Source organism: Toxorhynchites rutilus, chromosome 1, assembly GCF_029784135.1.
Source record: "Toxorhynchites rutilus septentrionalis strain SRP chromosome 1, ASM2978413v1, whole genome shotgun sequence".
In the NCBI taxonomy this organism is placed as follows: Eukaryota; Metazoa; Arthropoda; class Insecta; order Diptera; family Culicidae; genus Toxorhynchites; species Toxorhynchites rutilus.
The window spans coordinates 76,192,740-76,213,931 of record NC_073744.1 but is presented as its reverse complement, the minus strand read 5'-3'; the positions used below and the strand labels follow the sequence as shown (position 1 = coordinate 76,213,931).

At 38.2% G+C, this 21,192-nt stretch overlaps 1 protein-coding gene across 6 annotated transcripts in view; it reads left to right on the top strand.

Moving 5' to 3' along the window:
* LOC129761348 (RUN and FYVE domain-containing protein 2) overlaps window positions 1–20,555 on the top strand; it is a 51,308-nt gene extending 30,753 nt beyond the window's left edge. The window contains exons 2-9 of one of the 6 annotated variants that reach the window (XM_055759074.1): window positions 557–935; window positions 8,325–8,758; window positions 11,310–11,566; window positions 11,628–11,886; window positions 11,948–12,088; window positions 12,807–12,904; window positions 19,559–19,775; window positions 19,839–20,555. In XM_055759074.1, coding sequence (XP_055615049.1) covers window positions 563–935; window positions 8,325–8,758; window positions 11,310–11,566; window positions 11,628–11,886; window positions 11,948–12,088; window positions 12,807–12,904; window positions 19,559–19,775; window positions 19,839–20,243 — 2,184 coding nt within the window. In that variant the 5' untranslated portion in view covers window positions 557–562 and the 3' untranslated portion in view covers window positions 20,244–20,555. Of the gene's footprint in view, window positions 1–556; window positions 1,023–8,324; window positions 8,759–11,309; window positions 11,567–11,627; window positions 11,887–11,947; window positions 12,089–12,206; window positions 12,943–19,558; window positions 19,776–19,838 lie in introns of those variants that run through there. The other 5 variants (XM_055759067.1, XM_055759091.1, XR_008740441.1 and 2 more) reach the window with 5 other exon arrangements.
* The last annotated feature ends 637 nt before the right edge of the window (window positions 20,556–21,192 follow it).

The window sequence follows — 21,192 nt, the reverse complement described above, 5'->3', positions numbered from 1 at the left end:
TTTACGTGAGATAACAAAATTATTTTATTCAATTCGCCTGTTTATCAGTTTTGTCGCAACTCTCGCGTAGTCTACAAAAAGCCAAATTGATTAATTTCAAATACTAGAATAGAGATCGCAATGACATCGCAACACCCATGTTCCAAACATTTCGCTTTACGCAAAGGATTCGCACAGCAGCGAAGCATCCATTTAATTGTGCCTCGCCGCCACGCTAGGTACTCGCTTTAGGCGGCAAGGCTTGTGAATAACAGAATACCAGAGAATTGATCATCATCGTAATATAATTTTCAGCGGTTTAAATTTGAAAGCTGAAGATGGCTCGGAATCAATCAAACATACCTCATTTAAATGACTTTTCAATTTTAGTTTCAAATCGACCTAACACAACCATAGAATCTTGAAGAAACTGTAACGTTATTACAAAAGAATTAGAATTATATGAGATTTATTAAGCCGATTTGGTTCCAGTCCAACGGAGAATATTATAGAATGGGAACAAGTGCATTTGGCGAAGCATCAAGAAAAAATAATATAACAAGCTTCTTCATTGCAGACGAAAATGCGCGCGCTGGGCATAGCGCAGCCCAACAATCACCACCAGACCGGAGGAAGTCTGGGCGGACAGCCTGGTGGCGCCAGGCACGGGGATACCATCACACTGCCCAAGGCTATCCTCGGGAGCTCCGGAAGCAACTCGTCCAACGGGGCCGGCTCGGCCGCTGGAAGCCTTGGAGGTAATGGAACGGGCGGTTGCAACGAATCCAGTGCGCAGGATACTATTTATCTGTGCAATTTCCGCGTGTCGGTCGATGGCGAGTGGCTCTGTCTGAAGGAGCTGCAGGATCTCGACATTAAAGATGGCAACCCGGTTTGCAGCAGCGGAAGCGGCAGCGGTGGAGGTGGCGGCACTGACAGCGGCGGCAACGGTGACGGTGATAGCTCGCTCAATACTTTCGGTATAATCGAGAACGCAAAGTGCGAAGAGAAGATTTGCGAGCGCGATTGGGTTAACTACTATTGTAGGTGCTATTTATTGATATGGTTGTTGTTATTATTTGAAAAGAGAACTGTTCTGTTTCATTTCGTAACATATAATTTGCGGTGTCAGATACTGAAATAGCACAACTGGAATCAGGCGGTAAAGTAATGTTTTTGAAATGCATTCCAAAACCACTCGTCTCCTCTGAGGAGACGTTCCAATGCTTGCACGGCGCTTGTGCTCAATACACGAATTTTTAATTTGGCTCTTGGAAAACCATCGATCGATTGTTCAAGTGTACTTTATTGGCAGAATTCTATTAATCATTTTCTTCATTATCGTTTCTTTATTCAAGCTAACGTCGTATTATGCTTCAAAACACTCCAAATGACGGATTTCATGCTAACTCGTCTTAGAAGATGGCTGCACCATATCAGATGTGAGACGTTGTGAGTGTAAAGACATGGGTCATTTAAGCAACATTGCATGCTTGAAATCTTCGAAAAAGAATTACACTACTATTTGAAAAGAGATGATTTTTTTTTCTTTATTATTCACAAAAATTTATAACTCAAAAACTATAATATCTACAAAATTCTGGTCAAAGGATCAAATGTAGGAAATTGTTTCAATTTTCATTAAAAAAAAGCCAAAAAACTTTTATTACACTGGAAAAAAAAAATTAAATTGAATTTATTTTCCCCAAAAACGTAATTTCTTCATAACCATGTTTCTAAATAGAAAAAAGTTAACGGAACATGTAGATCGCTTCAATCTTATATATAAAATTCTCGTGTCACGATGTTCATGGTCAAACTCCTCCGAAACGGCTAGACCGATTTTAATGATATTATACTCAAAAAACTTGGTAGGCATGAGAATGGGTCGTAAACTATATATGATACCGCTAGGATACCTATTACTTTATATTTGATACCGATTAGGGTGGTACCATGCAAATAAAATCTGAATAACTTTGCTTTCGTATTTTTTTGCATAAATTTGGCTTGAAAAAAAAGCTTATACTATATATAACCAATTTTCACCCTCATCTCCTTTTTTTTATCGCGATATATGTATTTTTATATAAACGATACCAAATAATTGATTCGTCGTTCGTTTTTTAAACAGGACGAATTCATTTACGTTGTTCAATGCCAGATGGCACTTCGTCCTCTTCATCTAATTTCACCCTACACATACGCAAGTAACCTCAATTCGACTAAAACTAGGAATATCGCCGGCGAACTGGAAGCCTTTTTGGATGAGCACAATGAATTATTGAAATTATTCTAATCACACCCATGCTCGGAATGCAAAATAACAGTCACGCTATTGTCGTCAATCCTGATAAAAAACTGATTGAAGAGCACGTGTGTAGATCCAATGCGTCACAGTTACTTTAATAATTAGGAACATCATTACTCATTTTGAATTAATATTTTAATATTATGTGGTTGGAGGAGACAAAACAAACAAAAGAGTGCCCTCGATGGATTCTTATGTGTGTCGTTTGATGAATTGGCGCAGTCAGGACAACGTCATTCTAGGATGTCTTGAGCTGTGTCAATAATCCATGGTCAACATATTCGCAAAGGTAGAGAGCGAACGACTGCGATTCCTATGAGACAATCAACAGAAGCGGTTCGAGCAATGATAGCGAGACGCTATCATGAGTAACACCTACACAGCCTTTGTTCAAACGACAGCACGTGTGTTCAAACAAAAGAAATGCAGTCTTTAATGGGCTCTATTACAAAATTACACGTATTTCGTCCAACATGTTGCTGGATGTATACAAGATTTATAGAAGAATCGTTAAGCTCGGACTGTTTTCTAAGTATTTAAACAACATCGAGTAATGATTTTCATCCAAATTTAAGCAATTTAAAATTATGTGCGTGTCTGCTAACCTGATACAGATTGAATTGCTCCACGAATACGGATTACTTATTTTGAAGTTTATTTTGAGCCGAGGCAAGGATGTTACATTTCATAGCACGAATGATCAGATTTCTTAATGCAAAAGACGAATCCTGAGATCCGATCGATCCGGTGCATTCTCTGTACATCATAGATCTCATCTCCATCTCCACATCACACTTCGGAAATGTTCCCACGGTCCAATGTAATATACGGTAAAATCTACACGTATCTGCTCGATATCCGCGTGGAATCTATCCTTCATTGATCATAATCAATTAATTTGATAGATCGTTGAAACATTTGAACACACATGTATTGCAATACATGTATGTACATGTATTGCAATACATTAGTTATTTTTCATTCAACAGTCAAAATATTCACTAGAAGTAATTTATATGGCAGAACAACGTTTGCCGGGTCAGCTAGTTTATACATAAAGTTAAATATTAGGCTGTCCACATACCACGTGGACAGAAAAAGCACGATTTTAGACTCCTCCCTCCCCCTTCGTGGACAAGCATGGACATTTTCATACCCCTCCCCCTGTTGTCCACGTGGACATTTTTCCTTCTTTTATTAGAATAATTGAGGAAATAACTGAATCGCGCATAAATTAAATTTTAAGTTTATTTTGTTTCAAATTTTACTAGCTGTACCATGGCACACTATGCTGTGGCACATTGAGGCTTTATTGCAGAAAAATGAGTAGCAAAACAAAACATGTTTCATATGAGTTTAATTTTGAAATACTTGTAATACTTTGTTTTTCTATTATCTGCGAAGATATAAAGACTATCTGATTTTCCAACACGGAAGTTGAACAATCCGCATCCGAATATAAAACACATGTGTAATTCCAAAGATACATATTCAATATCAGAAATTTAATTTACGTTCACAGCTTTATTTCAGAAGTGTGTTTCTTCTATCTGGAAATCTCAAAGCTTCCTGAGGTATAGGCAGTAACAACAACAACCCTTGAAGTGGATTGTATATTGTATATGAGCTTCATCAGTGCCGAATTTTTCGAGTTTTTGAAGCGCACCAAAACGAACAGAACAATTTTATATGCATAGATTTTTTTATCCATTAAAAAGAATTCCAGGAAAAGAAAAGATGAAGTAGGAAGCATGTACTGATATCTATAGATCTTCACTTGACAAAGGATTGAGGAGTAACGGGTCGAAATTTTAATGCGATTTCGGAACGCTGTAGCTTCGAAAATTTCTAGTTTAGGGATATCGTACTCATTGATTTTTTACTAACCTTACCCGAAAAGTTATTTGTATTGCTCTTTAGTTTCTCCCATTTATGTTATTTTGATTTTCTTCCGCTGAAATCCTTATCAAAACATCACTTATGACATTCCAACAATTTACTAGAGAGTAATTCAACGCCAAATTAATCAGCCACTGCACCATTTTAAATTTGTTAAATTTTTCAAAAAAAATATAGCTCTGCCCGATTGAAATAAGTTTTTGAGAGATCAATTAATTTCCTATTAAAATTTGAAGAAACTTTCTCATAAGTTGAATAAAATATTATCATATACAGGTTGTTAGGTAATCGATCCGGAATATTTCAGATGATAAAGGATCATGTTTGATGATAAAAATATTCCACGCTTATGGTCAAATCTCGACTACGAAAGAATTATTGAACATTTCTTTTTTTTTGGCCTTAAACTGATTTTAATTCAAAAAGTACGCTGCTTAGCACGATTCAATTGCTTCCATTTGAGGAAATTTGGCATAAAATTCTGTTGTGAAACATTTAAATTCGGGGAAGATAACAAAAAGTAAAACAGTGTGGCATCAAGGAAAGAATTGTAGAGTGGTTGGAGAGCTTCAATTTGATTGATAAAACCAATTCAGTTTATCATGCATTTTGGAAAATTAATAGAAACCCATAAAAGACACAATATTTTAAAGTTCTTCTTTACTTCTTAAGGTTTCTTGGTTACAAAAAATCCATTTATTGATGAATATGGAGAGTTTTGAAATTCGTGAACATGTATTATTTTATTTAATTTTGAATATATAGATGATTGTATTTAAACAAAATAATCTTCCTGTCCACGTGGACTCAGTGTATACTCAGTTTAAAATAATTTTTTTTTCAGTGTAATTTTTCTTTATTTTTTTTTTGTATTTGTACTGGAATTTTGTAGATATTATAGTTTTTGAGTAGTAATTTTTTGTAAAAAAATGAAGAAAAAATTGAAATTTTAAAAGGAGTTTATTTTTTTTTCTTAGATTTCAAGTATGCAAAGTTGCTTAAATAACCAATATCTTCACACCCACAACGTTTCACTGCAATCTGAGATGTTGCTGCCAATGGCCAGTCGATTTGGGATGAAATTCGTCAAATGCAAAAACCATGTTACACATAATACACTATTCGAGCAGCAACATTGGATCAATTCACGCATTGTGCTTATTTGTGTATCAACGCAAATTATATTCCTTCTACTCGTATGTTTTTGATAATCTTTGTTCGTTCGTTCTCTAGATTTAAGCTTCATATTTCACACACGCAGCTTCACATTTATCATTCTCACGGTTTACCACGAGTGACATCTTTTTCCGCAGCCTTGCTTTTACTTGATCCCTTCTCCTAGGGTTATAACTTTTTGGGAAAAACTCATCTCATCTGTATTTTCGAATCAGAACTACACTCAGGTAGTTTGATCGATTCATTTAAAAACTTTGGTCGAAACGCGTAGTTCTCAACCCAGTTTACGTAACTGCAACTTTCTCGCGATTTGTTGACGTAGGTTTTTTAAAAAATCATATGTACTCGGAATCTATTTTTGCAATATTTCAGCAATTTCATGAAAAAGCGATCAACCGAAAAAAATGTTCTGATTTCGCTCAAACCTCGTATAAGTAATGTTCTCCGGCTGTTTGATAAATACACCAATTTTTTAAAATCTTCTTACTTTGAAACCGCTCAATCTATCTACGATTTCTTAAGTGCAAATGGCCGGTATTGGGTTGAGGAATAAGTTCGTTGCTTAGTTTTTTTTGAACAAAAAACAATAATTATATCAAATTTTATATTCACCGCAGTTAATTAATTCCGCCAATTCACGACTCGCGAACCATTTCTTTGCTATAAACCTTCTCCATACACGTCGCAACTGTCCCAGACTACTTCGGCAGCTTTTTGGCCTCGATGATAAACAAAAAAGAGCGGGTGTCGAAAATATTGAATTTTTCATCCCGGGTATTCGATTTCTAAGCCTCAAAACTGATGTGAAAGTTAAATAACTTAAAAATACAATTACCATAGTTCTGTACAGCAGAAAGAGTCCTATCCTTACCCATTGCCAAAGAGCGAACAAATGGTTGTAAAAATAAGAAATATAAAAACACTAGAACTTATTTCCCAACCCAATATTATAGTAACCTTCAGAATTTTTTTGAGGCGGAATATATCCAGCACTCGACCGCATGGTTGACGAGCGATTGCGAAATTATTTTCTTTCATATCACTTGCCTATCGCCTTGCCTATCGTATGTTATTTTAGAACTTTGAGAAATTTTAGAATTAACTTTTTAGTAAAATGTTTTGGTCAAAAGGGCCGATTGGTTATGTTGATTCATCAGAGAATGGTTACGAAATACGAAATTAACGTAAGAGGTTAGAGTTTAAACAGTCGACACACGAAGCAGTCTCGCGCACTCATTCGCACTAATGTAGTGAAGCAAGAAAAAGGAACATTTTTATAGCAATTCATTCTTGCCCTCGCGAAAACAATACAAGGGCTGGCCATATTTCGCAATTCGTTTTCTCATGTCAATGCCAGCAATCCACGTGGTCTTGGCGGTCTTTTTCTCAGTTGACACATACTCGGTCACACGCGATTATAACAACAATGTGTGCATGTGGTGCAAAAATACTCTAGCAAACTTTACCAGAAAGCATGCTCTGCATGCACCGATGACGTCATTCCAAAGCGGTCGAATGGGACGCATATAGTGCTAGTTCTCTGCACTGATTGCACTAACGATTGATATACAGTGCGCTATAAAAATAGTGCATTCTTTCTATCTACTTTGACGGAGATCTCGAATCCGTCGGTTCATTCGTTCCCAAGAATAATTAGCAGCAAAAATAGTTATTGACGTTGAAACTGTTCCATGAAAATGTTACCTGTTTTCTGACTTGGAACCCTTACTGAAAGGAGTAGTCCTACAGCATACGGCACCTCAAATGCCTGTTTCTAAGCGAAAACTTCAAATGCCACAATGCTTATGATGTGTCGAACTAGGAGAGATCCTAGTTGTTCATATTATTTTCGGAAAACTGAGACATTGTTTCACATAAAATATGCAAGCCTCAGGATGGCTTTTATTTTGTTATGAGATGTTATGAGATTGATTAGAAAAAATATACTCATTTTCAATAATTTTTAACTTTTAAATCCACCGATCCGTAGACCGATTTTCGATTTTTTTCCAACAAATATAACGCATTTGAATGCAAATTCTGAGAAAATTATCATTTATAATATTCTTTTCAAAACTAAATTCAAAGCTCTGCCCAAACCTATACTTTTAAATAAACTTTTTGAAAACAATTTTTTAAGTGATAAGTTTTTAAGTGACAAATTTTATAAAATAACTGTTGTTCGAAAAAAACCGTTTTTCAATTTAGTTCTTTTGAAATTCGTAAATTGAACCGATTCAATATTCCAAATGGTGGTCCTGAAAGGAGTCATTAGTTACCTGGATTGGTATTCTTCAAACGGGTTGCATGAATTGAAGTGGTAGATAAATTTCGGAACCATTAGCAAAGAAAAAATACCAACTTCACTTCCCCAAACATTTGTTTCTCTGATAAAGACATATATGGGGAACATAAAATTATCATCGCGAACCGTTAAGATATCACGAACTGGTATGCATAAGTGTACATCCCAAACCTCATAGTTGACAGTCAACGTGTACAACGAGGGTACAACGACATCACTATCTTGATATTCTTGATAAGAATTGCATAAAATGATAGTAGCAACTGGACATCATTCATTGCACCATTTGAGATCGATCTAAGTCGATTCCTCAGGTGTTCACACTTTCCCAGTTGAGAACTCGATTGGAGAATTGAAGAAATAATATCACAAACCAGACATTGTCACTTGGCTGTAAACATGCTTCTCCAAACCTAATTGATCCACAATAGCACCACTTTCAATAAATTCTACATTGATCACTTTTCAAATAACTTGCAAAATTCCACCTCAACAAACCTTATATAATCTACGAAATCGACGACGAATGTAGTTGTTATACATTGACAGCAACAAGTGTCATTTACTCACCCTAGAATCCACACCTGCTGGGTCCATGTTCGATGCGAGATTTTGAACGCAACCTTTCGAATCGTTATTTTTTTTCTCTTACAGCCCGTGACCCGGCTTCGATCGAGCGCAGCAATCTGGTCAATATCTGCAAGCTGGTGGTGAAGGAGCTGCTGGAACAATCGATTCGCTTCGGACGGATGCTGGACTCGGACCATCTACCTTTACAGCATTTTTTCATCGTCCTGGAGCATGTACTTAGACATGGGCTGCGACCCAAGAAGGGATTGTTGGGTCCGAAGAAGGAACTGTGGGACATTCTACAGAGTGTGGAGCGGTACTGTATCGAGGCGCAAGATATTACCTCTTCCGTGCGGGATCTTCCCACGGTTCGTACACACATGGGTCGCGCCAGGGCGTGGCTGAGGCTGGCTCTGATGCAGAAAAAGCTAGCCGACTATTTACAGGTGTTGATCGAACATCGGGACGACACACTGGCGGAGTATTACGAACCACACGCGCTGATGATGAGTGATGAGGTAGTTGTGGACGGGGATCATCGGGGCTTTGGAGGGTTGAATCAACGTCAACACATTCCATCATCATGAAAGCGATAACAAACAGTATATCTGAACTTATAACAGGGAGCAAGCTAGCGAGTTGAAGTTTTGGAAACAAATTATTATTTATTCTAATAATAATCTCATCAGCCGTCTCCGTCAGCTCCATTAGATGCTTCTTACAGTATTGGAGTCGGCACGACAAAAAATCAAATTTCTTCTTAAGTTCTTCAAAAAATTCATTTGTCGGATTCAAGTCGGATTGGAACCACCTTCCAAAGGGAACTACCTTCCCTTAGGAAGGTAGTTCCAATCCGTCCGGTGATTCTGAACCTACCCTCTCTGTCATAATGCTGACTGTTTGGTTTGGTTTTTCCTGCTCCCTCCATTCTACTGTTTTGACGCCAATTGTGGTTTTAATGCTATAATAAATAGAAAGATAGAGCTTTGATCTGTACGGAAACTGAGTCAAATGTTCTTTTAGATGCTTTATAAATTGAATGTGTTGCCTGTACTGCCCAAATATGCATGGTTGACGTAAGCGCCACCTTTTTCCAAATGAATTAAAACAATAATAATCACCAAACCACTCCGGCCCACTTTTAACCGTCAATAGTTATTAAATAGAGCCAGCTTATTATTTACAAATTCTTCACAGTCATGATTATAGTTTTCCATCACTGAGTTGTGTTGGTGGTTACGTCAACCATGCATATTGAAGCAGTGTAGTGTAAGGAATCCCGTTATTTGAGAAAAAATCAGAGTGATCCTGAGTCGACCTCAAAAAGGCGGTATAAAACCAAACCCCTGGTTTGCTTCACCATTATTTAAAACGTTCACTCCGGCGCTCATCATCAATGGCTCACACAAGTCTGGCGGTGCGGGCGGTACTCACTACCAGGAGAACGTATTCAATTGTGCTATTTGACGTCTTTGGTAAACTCCCGTCCACCGCCAACGCACTATGGTCCCTGAGAAAATTTAGGCGGCCAAAACTCAGATTTTTGAGCTAAAAATCCAATTTTTGGTAGACTGGAGGTTTCGGATACGCTGAGTTCATTTTTCAACTCTGTTTCACCAAAAAACCAAAAGGGGGAGGGACAATAGGGCAAAGTTCAAAATTCACATTTTACATTCTTCGTAATTTTGTTTCCTCCGTGTTGTTCCGTGTTGTTTCCTCCTAGGGATGAACCATTTTCACTACTCGGTGCCGCAGTCCCTAAATAAGATAAGAAATATTGTAAATATTTTTAAAGCACCATTTACAATAAGAAAATACTACAGTTACCAGTTTCTGAGGGAATTACAAATTCTAACATCAGCCATGCATCTTCTTTATTTGAAAATCGATCCACCATATTGTTTGCAGAGCCTCATTTCTCTAATAATTTACTAACAAATCTCCCAATTTTCCTTTGTAGAAGCTACAACCAACCGAATTTTAAAACTAACAACAAATACAAATTCTCCGTTAATAATGATTCAAGAAACAAGTGAGCCAAAAAAAGTGTTTCTACGCCTTGTCTAGGGATGTGTGATTTTTTCCAGAAATTTAACATTGTTGCGTGATACAAAAAATATATTTTTATAAAATATTGCCTTTTTCCGAATTTTGAGATTCAGTACTTGTTTAATTTCTATCTTAATACGTTCGCATGTTTTTATGAAATCGATGATTTATTAAATCGTGGATTGAAATTCATGACACTAAACATCTATCAATCTATCAATATCGGATCTATTTAAAGAATTATCCAATTTCGTATTTAAAAAAATGGAACAACCCAGAAATTTGAATTTTTGGAGGTATTTTTATCATAGTAAAATGCACTATGAGTATTTTATCAATATTTTCTTTTTGAAGCTATTGAGAATGTCTTGCAAAAAAATAAACTACGTTTTTAACCATAATTCTTGTAGTGAACCATTTTGGGGGTACAGAAAAACTATCTAATTTTTTAATTTGTAACAATACTTTTCATAACGCTTGTGATAAGGTTTTGGATTCTTCTAACGAATACACGAATATAATACAATAAAAGGTTTTAGGAAAATTTTAAACAATAGTTACAAAAGTTACAAAAAAACAAAAATAAAGAAAAATATCAAAAATTTATTAGATATTTTCGTACCGCGTGGTTTTCAAAATATTCTGAAAAAAGGTCACCAGTATCAAAAAACATGTACACGAACAAAAAACAAACATAATGAAATATAAATTCAACCTGTAATTCGTCTCAAAATTCTAAAAAAATCAAAATTTAGAAATATGTTTTTTGTACCGTGCAACACTTAAAATTCTGAAAAAATCGCATATATCCGGAATAGGCGTAGAAACACATCAAAATACGAATCAGAATAGTACTAAATCTCTAAATACACCATTCCGTTTCTCGAATTGGATACGCCGAATTCCTATATCCTATTTGAGCCACCGTGTGTGTTATATTGATTCAACCCGTTTCCAAACCCGACGATCCTTTGGTTACCGACAACAACAATAGCACTAGAAACGCAATTTTTCCCCCAGGTCATCATAGTTATTGGCATTCTGGTAGGATTGAACGTGATAGACTGCAATCTGTGTGTGAAAGAAGAGGATCTCGACTCACAGCAGGGCGTCATAGACTTTTCGCTGTACCTAAGGTCCAGCTCCAGAAACAGTCCAGATGACGAAAACAATGGTGGGAACGGTACTGCCAACGCCATTGAAGGAGCATCGAGTGGAACGATGACTGCGGTGCTCGACCAGAAAAATTACATTGAAGAGTTAAATCGACACCTGAAGTGAGAGAAACTCGACCCCCTGTCAATCTATTGCTCGAAGATATATGATCTTCTTTTACAGCGCAACCGTTGCCAACCTGCAGGCCAAGGTTGAATCGCTGACCACTACGAATGCCTTGATGAAGGAAGATTTGGCCATTGCTAGGAATAGCCTGTTGGCATTGCAAGCGGAGAACGCTGCCCTGAGGCGTGTATCGCAGCACGGCCAACAACTCGACGATAAGACCAATGTTTTGGATCGATTCGATCCAGAAATGGCCGAAGCACTCGCAGAGGAACGAAAGAAGCGCCAGGAGGCAGAGAAGGAATTGGAATTACAAGTATGATCGCCAAATCATCAACGGAACAAATTTTTTTTCTATCATAATAGTCTACCTTCAGGTCTCACTCAAAGCGGAAACAGAAATGGCAATGAAATTATTGGAAAAAGATATTCACGAGAAGCAGGACACAATCGTATCCCTCAGACGTCAACTAGAAGACATCAAGTCCATCAATTTGGACATGTACCGAAAACTCCAGGTAATATGATCCCAAACTAGAGTTAGTTTATTTTAAGTTTCAAACTTTTAAGTTACCGTTTAATGAAGTATCGCACAATCAACCTTAATCAAACTTAAAATTAATGAAATAAAACTAGGAATGTGAAACAGAACTCACGCAGAAAGGCGAAGTGGTGACCCGACTGCAGATGAAGGCATCTCAGATTGGGAAAATTCTCTCGAATTTGGAGAAAAAAGGCAGCGATGCGATGACGGACTCCCAGATCAGCACAATCAACTCCTTCACCGGCAATAGTTTCTCTCCGCCGAACAGTGCCGGTGCAAGTGGACCTCCGAGTAAAAAAGCGCACTTGAAGATTGGCACCATTCCACCGTTCAATGCTAACAAACTGCGCAAATCTCCTTCTGCCGGGGCTACATCAACAACGAACCGCACGAGCGCAGCTTCGAAGGAGAACTCCAAGACTGCAATAAACCCCGCTGAGAATGACAGCGGTTCCGTCAGTTTACCACCACAACAAGCAGTTGAAAATTTTCCTCCAAGTCAAGAGGAAGACAAACAAATAAATTCCTCACAATGCCAGGATTAGGTTTCTAGTTATTCCCTTCGTCGAAATCAAATAATCAACAAGTTGTAGACATTTCTAGCTCATGCCCTTAATAACCACAACACAAGATGTAATCAATAATTTTGTAAACATTAAATAAAGCCGTATATCATATTCCATTCTTAACAGGAATGTGAAGCATCACTGAAGCACAAAACCGAGCTAATGTCGCGAATTGAAACACAGCGAGAATCGATGGCTAACGCCATAGCGCAGTTAGAGAAGAAGTATGATGTTATTATTATATTTTACTATCGCAGGTGGTATATTAACTAATCATTCATTATCCAAGCCAATTGGTGTTTTGTTTTGCCGAGAAAAATGCTAACCGCTAGCAGTTATTATGATTACATTGATTTCGAGATGTTTGTTCAACTCTAGTCGCGAGATGCTACTTTGTTTGTATTTCTATGAGCCACATTTATTTAGAAGGAATCATTAAAAAAATAAATAATGAAGATGATGTTGCTTGGTGAGAACCAACAATCATTCCCGCAGTCAACTAGGCCCCTAGTTGAATTTCTCCATGCTTTGAGTGTGTAAACACTGTATTTATTGTATCAATAGAATATTTAAAAGCATTACGAAATTCTAATAAACAAGTTTTCCATAATGAATATGGAATATAACAATCAGTTTCTGTATGAAAAATATATTGAGAAACCGTATGTATCAAACAATGATTATTGCAATAAACCTACTATTTTGTTTTCCCAAATCTTCTGTCTCTCAAACGTAAGCCCCTATTTGCGTTAACGGCACTGAGTTATAATGAGCATATCTGACCGGTGTCAAAACTTTTAGTTCGGATTATTTTTATAGTCACAGTTTCGTTTATTTCATTTGTTTTTTACAATACTTGTTTCAGCTCTAAAAATATTCTCATTCATTCATTCACAATTGAATGGAAATCTACGGCATTCACATCAGCGTTCAACAACAGAAGCGATGTGAAGAAGAATGCTCACTTGCGAGTCGCTATCACGAGCAACGTCGACACAGTCTTTGCTATTGCCAGGTCTAAACGCAATGCATTGTCATGACATTACAGCACGTGTGTTCAACCAAAAAATGAAGTCTTCGTAATGAGCTTCATTACAGTGTTATACGCTTTCAATTCCTCTTCTTCTTCTTCTTCAATGGCACTAACGTTCTTAGAGGAACTTCGCCGTCTCAACGTAGTATTACTTGCGTCATTTTTATTAGTACTTAGTTGAGATTTCTATGCCAAATAACACGCCTTGAATGCATTCTGAGTGGCAAGCTCTAGAATACGCGTGATCACAGTGCAAGTCGGAGGAAATTTCTTTGACGAAAAATTCCCCCGACCAGAACGGGAATCGAACCTTAGAAATGTTTCTTGCCCCCTAGAACCTCCACATCCCAAATTTGGTTCCGTTTGCTTATTTAGTTCTTGAATTATGAAGAAATGTATACTTCATTTGTATGACAGTCCCCCACACCCCCTCAGAGAGAGGGAAGGAGTGTCTATTCACCATAGAAACGTTTCGTGTCCCCTAAAACCTTCGCATGCTCCTCTCTAAGAGGAGGCTGCCATACAAATGAAATACAAATTTCTGCATTGCTCGAAAATTAATCAAGCAAATGAAACGAAATTTAGCATGTGGAGTGTTTTGAGCGCAATAAATGATTCTATGGTGGTTAGATACTCGTCCCCCCTCTTACGGGGGGCTGCCATACAAATGAAACACAAATTTTTGCATTGCTCGAGAATTAATCAAGCAAATGAAACGAAATTTGGCATGTGGAGGTTTAAGGGTGCAATAAATGATTCTATGGTGGTTAGATACTCCACCCTCCTCTCTAAGAGGGGGTTGCCATCCAAATGAAACACAAATTTCTGCATTACCCGAGAATTAATCAAGCAAATGAAACCCAATCAGGCATATGGAAGTTTAAGGGTGCAATAAATGTTTCTATGATGGTTAGACACTCCATCTCCCTCTCCAAGGGGGAGCTGCCATACAAATGAAAGACAAATTTCTGCATAGCTCGAAAACTAATCAAGCAAATGGAGCCAAATTTGGCGTGCGAAGGTTTTAGGGGACACGAAACGTTTCTATGGTAAATAGACACTCTTCCCCTCTCTCTGAGGGGTTTGTACTCCTCCACCTCTCTTTGGGGGCTACCATACAAATTAAGCATAAATGTGTGCATTACTCAAGAACTTATCAAGCAAACAGAACAAAATTTGGCATGTGGAGGTTTTAGGAGGCAAGAAACGTTTCTTAACCCTTTCATTACGGCAGTGTGCTCCGTCAAAATGCTACCCTGTACGGAGCACTGCGCCGAAAAGTATGCACATCGCACTGGTGTTACCGAAGAGCAGTATGAATTTCATGTCGTCTAAAGACGACGCTCGTACACACAGCTCGTCGCGCGGATGTCGTCTATAGACGACGCTCGTAATGAAAGGGTTAAGTGGTTTGACACTCCTCCTCCTGATAACGAAAAATAAATTTTGGGCCGGACGAAGTTTGTCGGGTCAGCTAGTAGCTTAATAATTTCTCCTGATTAGCTTGAACAGGGTTTGAATAGAGGTTTTGGTAACAAATAGTTTAGGCATTATAGAGCATAAAATTTAACAAAAAATGATACGTAATTCGAATTTCGAAAAAAAAACGTACGAATTAATGTATTGAAACTGTAAACAAAAGCTTTTCACGATTAGCGATTAGATTTTTATCTGGCAGCCTTTTTTTGTTGATATGCTCTATTCAACCTTAAATTTGACTGTTTTCATCTGAACCGAGTGTAGATTTTACCCTGACTTAAGGTGTCGGTTGTACCCCGAATGGACTTAACATTTCAGAACAACTTTTGAGCATCTATAAGCATTCTTCCGAAAAATACTTACATATGTGTAAGCGATGCTCAAATTCAATGTTTTTGTTGTACATGAACATGCTTTTCACTAGTGTTTAGTGTATCCCAAACACGCCCAACGATATTCAAATATGACCATGTAGAGATGACACGCGTTTCTCACATCATAAACAAACACGATGTTTATAATTCAGGCACATCATGTACAAAACATATCACCCGTTGTCGCAGTATACATTGCTCTTTGTTTCTTTCGTTCTTTGTAGAATACTTTTCACAGAAACTAATTACAAATTCAGTTCGTATTGCAAAAATTGCATACACATTTTGCAAGTCTAAATAATCCATACTTTATTCCCGTGAAAAGTAAACATTATCTGAATAGAAAGAAGCTTTCTATGAGATTGGTTTTCCCGTGCATGTTGCCAGTTGAAGTCTGGGGAACCGACTGCACAGCGGGGTGACGTCATATGAATGCTGGCCAAATAAATAAAGAAAACCCAACAATTAGTTCATATGCATGTTCCCAGGAAAGTTTACACCTATTCTTGGTATTTTGATTTAGTAACTAAACATTTCCGCCACGCTCTATTCAGTTGTAGCACTTGTTAAAATAGCTAATAATAGCGGATGTTACATAAATTCTATTTATACAGGGTTTTCCATTTCGGGCTTCCGAAAGTATACAGCCCTGCGCTGACAACCGTTTGACATAGCTGTAAACCAAAGCGTCATATCGTTAGTTGAATGTCTGCCATTTTACAATATGGATCGTTTTAGCATCGCACAACGTGTTAATTTTGTTCAATCTATCTATCTATCTATCTATATATATAAAAATGGAGTGATGTCTGTCTGTCTGTCTGATTCTTATAGACTCGGAAACTACTGAACCGATCGACATGAAAATTGGTATGTAGGGGTTTTTGGGGCCGGGGAAGGTTTTCGTGATATTTTGAGACCCCTCCCCCCTCTCTAAGGGGGGGGCTGCCATACAAATGAAACACAAATTTCTGCATTACTCGGAAATTAACCAAGAAAACGAAACCAAAGTTGGCATGTGAAAGTTTTAGGGTGCAATAAATGTTTCTATGATGGTTAGACAGTCCTTCCCCCACTCAAAGGGGGGGCTGCCATACAAATGAAACACAAATTTCTGCATTACTCGAGAATTAATCAAGCAAATGAAACCAAATTTGGCATGTGGAGGTTTTAGGATGCAATAAATGTTTCTATGGTGTTAAGATACTCCTTCCCCCTCTCTTAGAGGGGGCTGCCGTACAAATGAAACACAAATTTTTGCATTACCCGAGATTTAATCAAGCAAATTAAACCAAATTAGGCATATGGAAACTTTAGGGTGCAATGAATGTTTCTATGGTGGTTAGATACCCCTCCCCCCTCTCTTAGGGGTGGCTGCCATACAAATAAAACACAAATTTCTGCATTACTCGAGAATTAATCAAGTAAATGGGCGGGACGAAGTTTGCCGGGTTAGCTAGTTATACTATAAAAATGATGAAAAACCGGCAAATGTTTTTCGAGCATTACGGACGGATTTTGGTCGTCATGGGCGGCCTACAGAGCACACAATCGCTAATGTAGTGCGTAAATTCGAACAAACTGGATCCGTAGCGGATATTGTGAAACCTGTGCATCATCGTAATGTGCGTTCGGCCGAAAATATTGCTGCTGTTGCTGTCAGTGTGGAGGATGACCCGAATGTTTCGATTCCACGGCGTGCTCAGCAATTGGGCTTGTCAAACACATTATTTTGGCGAATTTTGCATTTGGACTTGCACCTACATCCATATAAAGTCCAACTGGTACAAAAATTAGATCGTGGTGACCATGGAATGCGTCGGGCATACGTCGATTGGGTGAACGAACAACAGCAGCAAAATGCTGAATTTTCGCATCAAATTTACTTCAGAGATGAGCCACATTTCGAGCTCGGTGGCTATGTGAACACCCAAAATTTCCGTATATGGGGCTCAGAAAATCCACTCGTGATTGTTGAGAGGTCATTGCATCCGCCAAAAGTCACTGTTTGGTGCGCATTATGGTCTGGTGGAGTCATCGGGCCGTATTTCTTTGAAAATGAGGACGGCGAGACGGTAACTGTGAATGGTGAGCGCTATGGCCGCATGTTAACCGATTTTTTGGCACAAATTGAAGATATGGATACGGATGACATGTGGTTTCAGCAGGACGGCGCCACGTGCCACACAACACGACCGAACATGGCCATATTGCGAACGAAATTTGAGGGACGCATAATTTCGCGTTTTGGTGATGCCAATTGGCCGTCCAGATCATGCGATTTGAACCCGCTAGACTTTTTTTTGTGGGGTTATGCGAAAGACCGTGTCTATGCCAACTCTCCGCAAACTCTTGAACATTTGAAAGACAACATTCGTGAAGTTATGACCGAGATACCGCCCCATATGTGCCGAAAAGTCATCGAAAATTACCTGTTCCGGATCAAGGTGTGCGAGGAAGCCCTAGGTGGACATTTGAATGATGTTGTATTTCACACATAATGGCATAAACCAAACTTTAATTTGAAATAAAAGTTTCATCGAAATTCGAATTCTAAGTGTGTTTTATTTCAATTTACTTTCGGAATTTAAAGTTGGAAAACCCTGTACATTGATGCGTGCCGAAAAATTAAAACTTAAAGTGTTACATAAGGGTTTTTGAAAATTATAAGAATGGCGGCCATTTTTGTTAAAAATGTTTGTTAAAATGAGCTATTTATCATAAAAAACGGCTATGTGACGCTTTAGGTCATTCATTTTTACATGCTGATAGAACATTTCAGCCAAATCGGTCGATTAGATCCTGATATATCGATATCGCGCGCTGAAAAAACATGGTTTCGAGAAAAACGCGATCGAAAACCTCATACTTTTGGCTGTAACCGACAAACCAACGAAAGCTGTTTTGACCAACGAAATCAAATATAGAAAAATCCTTTTAGAACAACATTTCTGAGGGCATGAGCTTCGCAAAAAATGCAAAAAACAAATATTGATAATTTTTTCGACCTTCCACACCGGGGTCCCCCCTTAAACGAGGATAAGGAATCGAAGCGGCCCAAGCCGCCAATATGATACGATCCGAGTCGACCGCCGATCCGCCATCAGAAGCGACGGTCTCTCACACGCAAACCTGTGTTCCACTGATTGCCCGCATAGTTCGAAACACAGAATACGATCCTTTAGCAAGGTCGACATACATTTTTCTGGCGCATTACGTTTGTCCGGCTATTTTTTGTTCTGGAAAATAGCATGCATTGCAATTCAAAACTATTGCACCACGATCTCAAGAAATTTCCGCAATAGGTATAGGTAATAGTTATTTTGGTTTGGACATTTGGCGCGCAAAATCATAACTCGTATACTTGCGCACGGTATCACAGACCGTCCCATGATTTTCCGCGTCAGAATATTTCTAGCCTACCTGTGACCTTACATTTTCTCTGGACGGTTGTTTCCGTTGCAGCGGTTTTCGGGTGCGATATTTTCCGGGAGCCGTTCTCAGCTATATCTTTGATCATCAATTTTCATGTTCAATCGAAAATTCCCAAATTTCTTCGATGTTTTCTCTAGTTTTTGATGGAAGACCATCGACATTCACGAAGATCGTCATTACCATAGCCTCCCAAATTCATCGAATACCGCAACACATTTGCAAGATAATGTTATTCTTAGAGCTAAATTTGATGCAATCCCGTAATGGAAATGCGGCATCAAAGTTTATGTAAACAAATTACTGTCCCGAGAACTAATGAGCAGCTGATGAGCTTTACCCTGGCATGTTTTTCAATTACGGTGCCCTCATCATGGAATACAAAAAATATAAACCGATAATTTCATGATATAGAGCAAACATCTCAAAATCAAAATGTAATGCATGTTAATAACTGTAGTTTTTCTAATACCTGTCATACGATAGATTTAGACCACCTAGAAATCAATCGAACTTGTCCAAATTGTAATTCTAATGAAGCTATTTCCAATTGACCATAGATTCAACACAGAAAGTGCCAGTTTCAGTGCACTCCAAGATACCTCTCAAGCATTATCCCTCCAAGTGATATCCTGCGAACAGCGAGCAACGCGGGCTGAGGCAGATCTTCGTATCGAACGCGAGTGGCGAACGACGATGCAAGAGAATGAGGTCAAACATAAGGAGCAAATCAGCACTCTCCAGTGTGAAGTTCGGCAGCTCACTGATGAATTGAAGGTTCTCGCCTTTTGCATCATGTAGAAAAATCATGAATAACACTCTTGTATGTTTTTTTTTCAGCAATGCGATCGAACCAAATCCGAAGTTATCAAACTGCGAAAGCAGTGGGAGGAAGATCAACGAACACTTGAAGAGCTAGGAGTGCAGTTGAGTGTAAGCAAGCTGCAGATCTCGGACCTGAAAGAAAAAGTGCAACATCACAACAGTGATGGAAAGAACAACGCAGATTCTACGAGCAACGGTGGTTCTTGGACGCCTGATGGGGTCGTATCTAATTGCAAAAGTTGTGGTAAAGAGTTTGGTATTACTCGCCGGAAGCACCACTGTCGCCATTGCGGTAACATCTTCTGCTCTAACTGTTCAGGCCACGAGGCTGTGATACCGGGCGAGTCGAATGGAAAATCGGTACGCGTTTGTAATACATGCTGGCAGAGATTGGCGAGCAGTACTACTCCTGTAAAGTAGTGGTTCCGTGTGTGAAGTGTATTATATTGTGCAAAATGCTGCACCGTTCGTATAACCGAAACTGTTCTGAAACAGACGTGTTATGTCGTTTGACTTTCTAGTGCAAATATGTCGAAATGCCTTATTGACAAAGAACAAAAATTTAAAACAAATCAGCGATACTCATTTGGCCGATAAATCGTTCATAGTTTGTAGAGGCGAACGGATATTATATTGTGTTATATGAATAATATGTAGAAATATAGTAGATGATTACCCTGTTGAAACAGGTGTATATTTTAACTGAAATAAACTTTTAAAAACGCTGTGTAACCAGCACTGATATAATTGTACACTGATGATTTGATGACATTCATTTCGGTGTGTAGCTTTCTCCACAAAATAACGTAGACGCAACATTATTCCCTCCAAATGACATCAACAGTATTCCCTTCAATGGACATCTTGATCTAGCAATTGACGAAGTATCGATGTGCCCCACAAGTGGTACTGTTTTTATCAGTATTTGTGCAAGTAAACTCCCAGCAGGAGGCAACACCATGCGAAATGAAATGCATTACTACGTACATGCATAGCGTATATGCTAGGCATATTTTCGGACGTACCTATGGTTCCTACCATTCCAACGAGATCAAATCTCTGCTTTTATTTTCCAAGGGAACCATGACAATTGCTCCCGGACCATCGCCATCCAGTTCATCCGCAATTCTAAATGTTCTAATTTTATTCAACAGAAATAAATGAATGAAACGTAATTCTTTGTCTTTCGCTATTGTTGCAAGAACTGAAAATAAATAATCATCCGCTATCAATGGATTGAGCTATTTTGAAGATTAATTGATATTAAATGTTCAAAAAAAAAATTTGCATTAGTTTTTCTCTGAGTGTGATTAGAGTAGCCACATTTTCTTCTGAGTGTAAATATCGTAAATACGGTAACACTGACCAG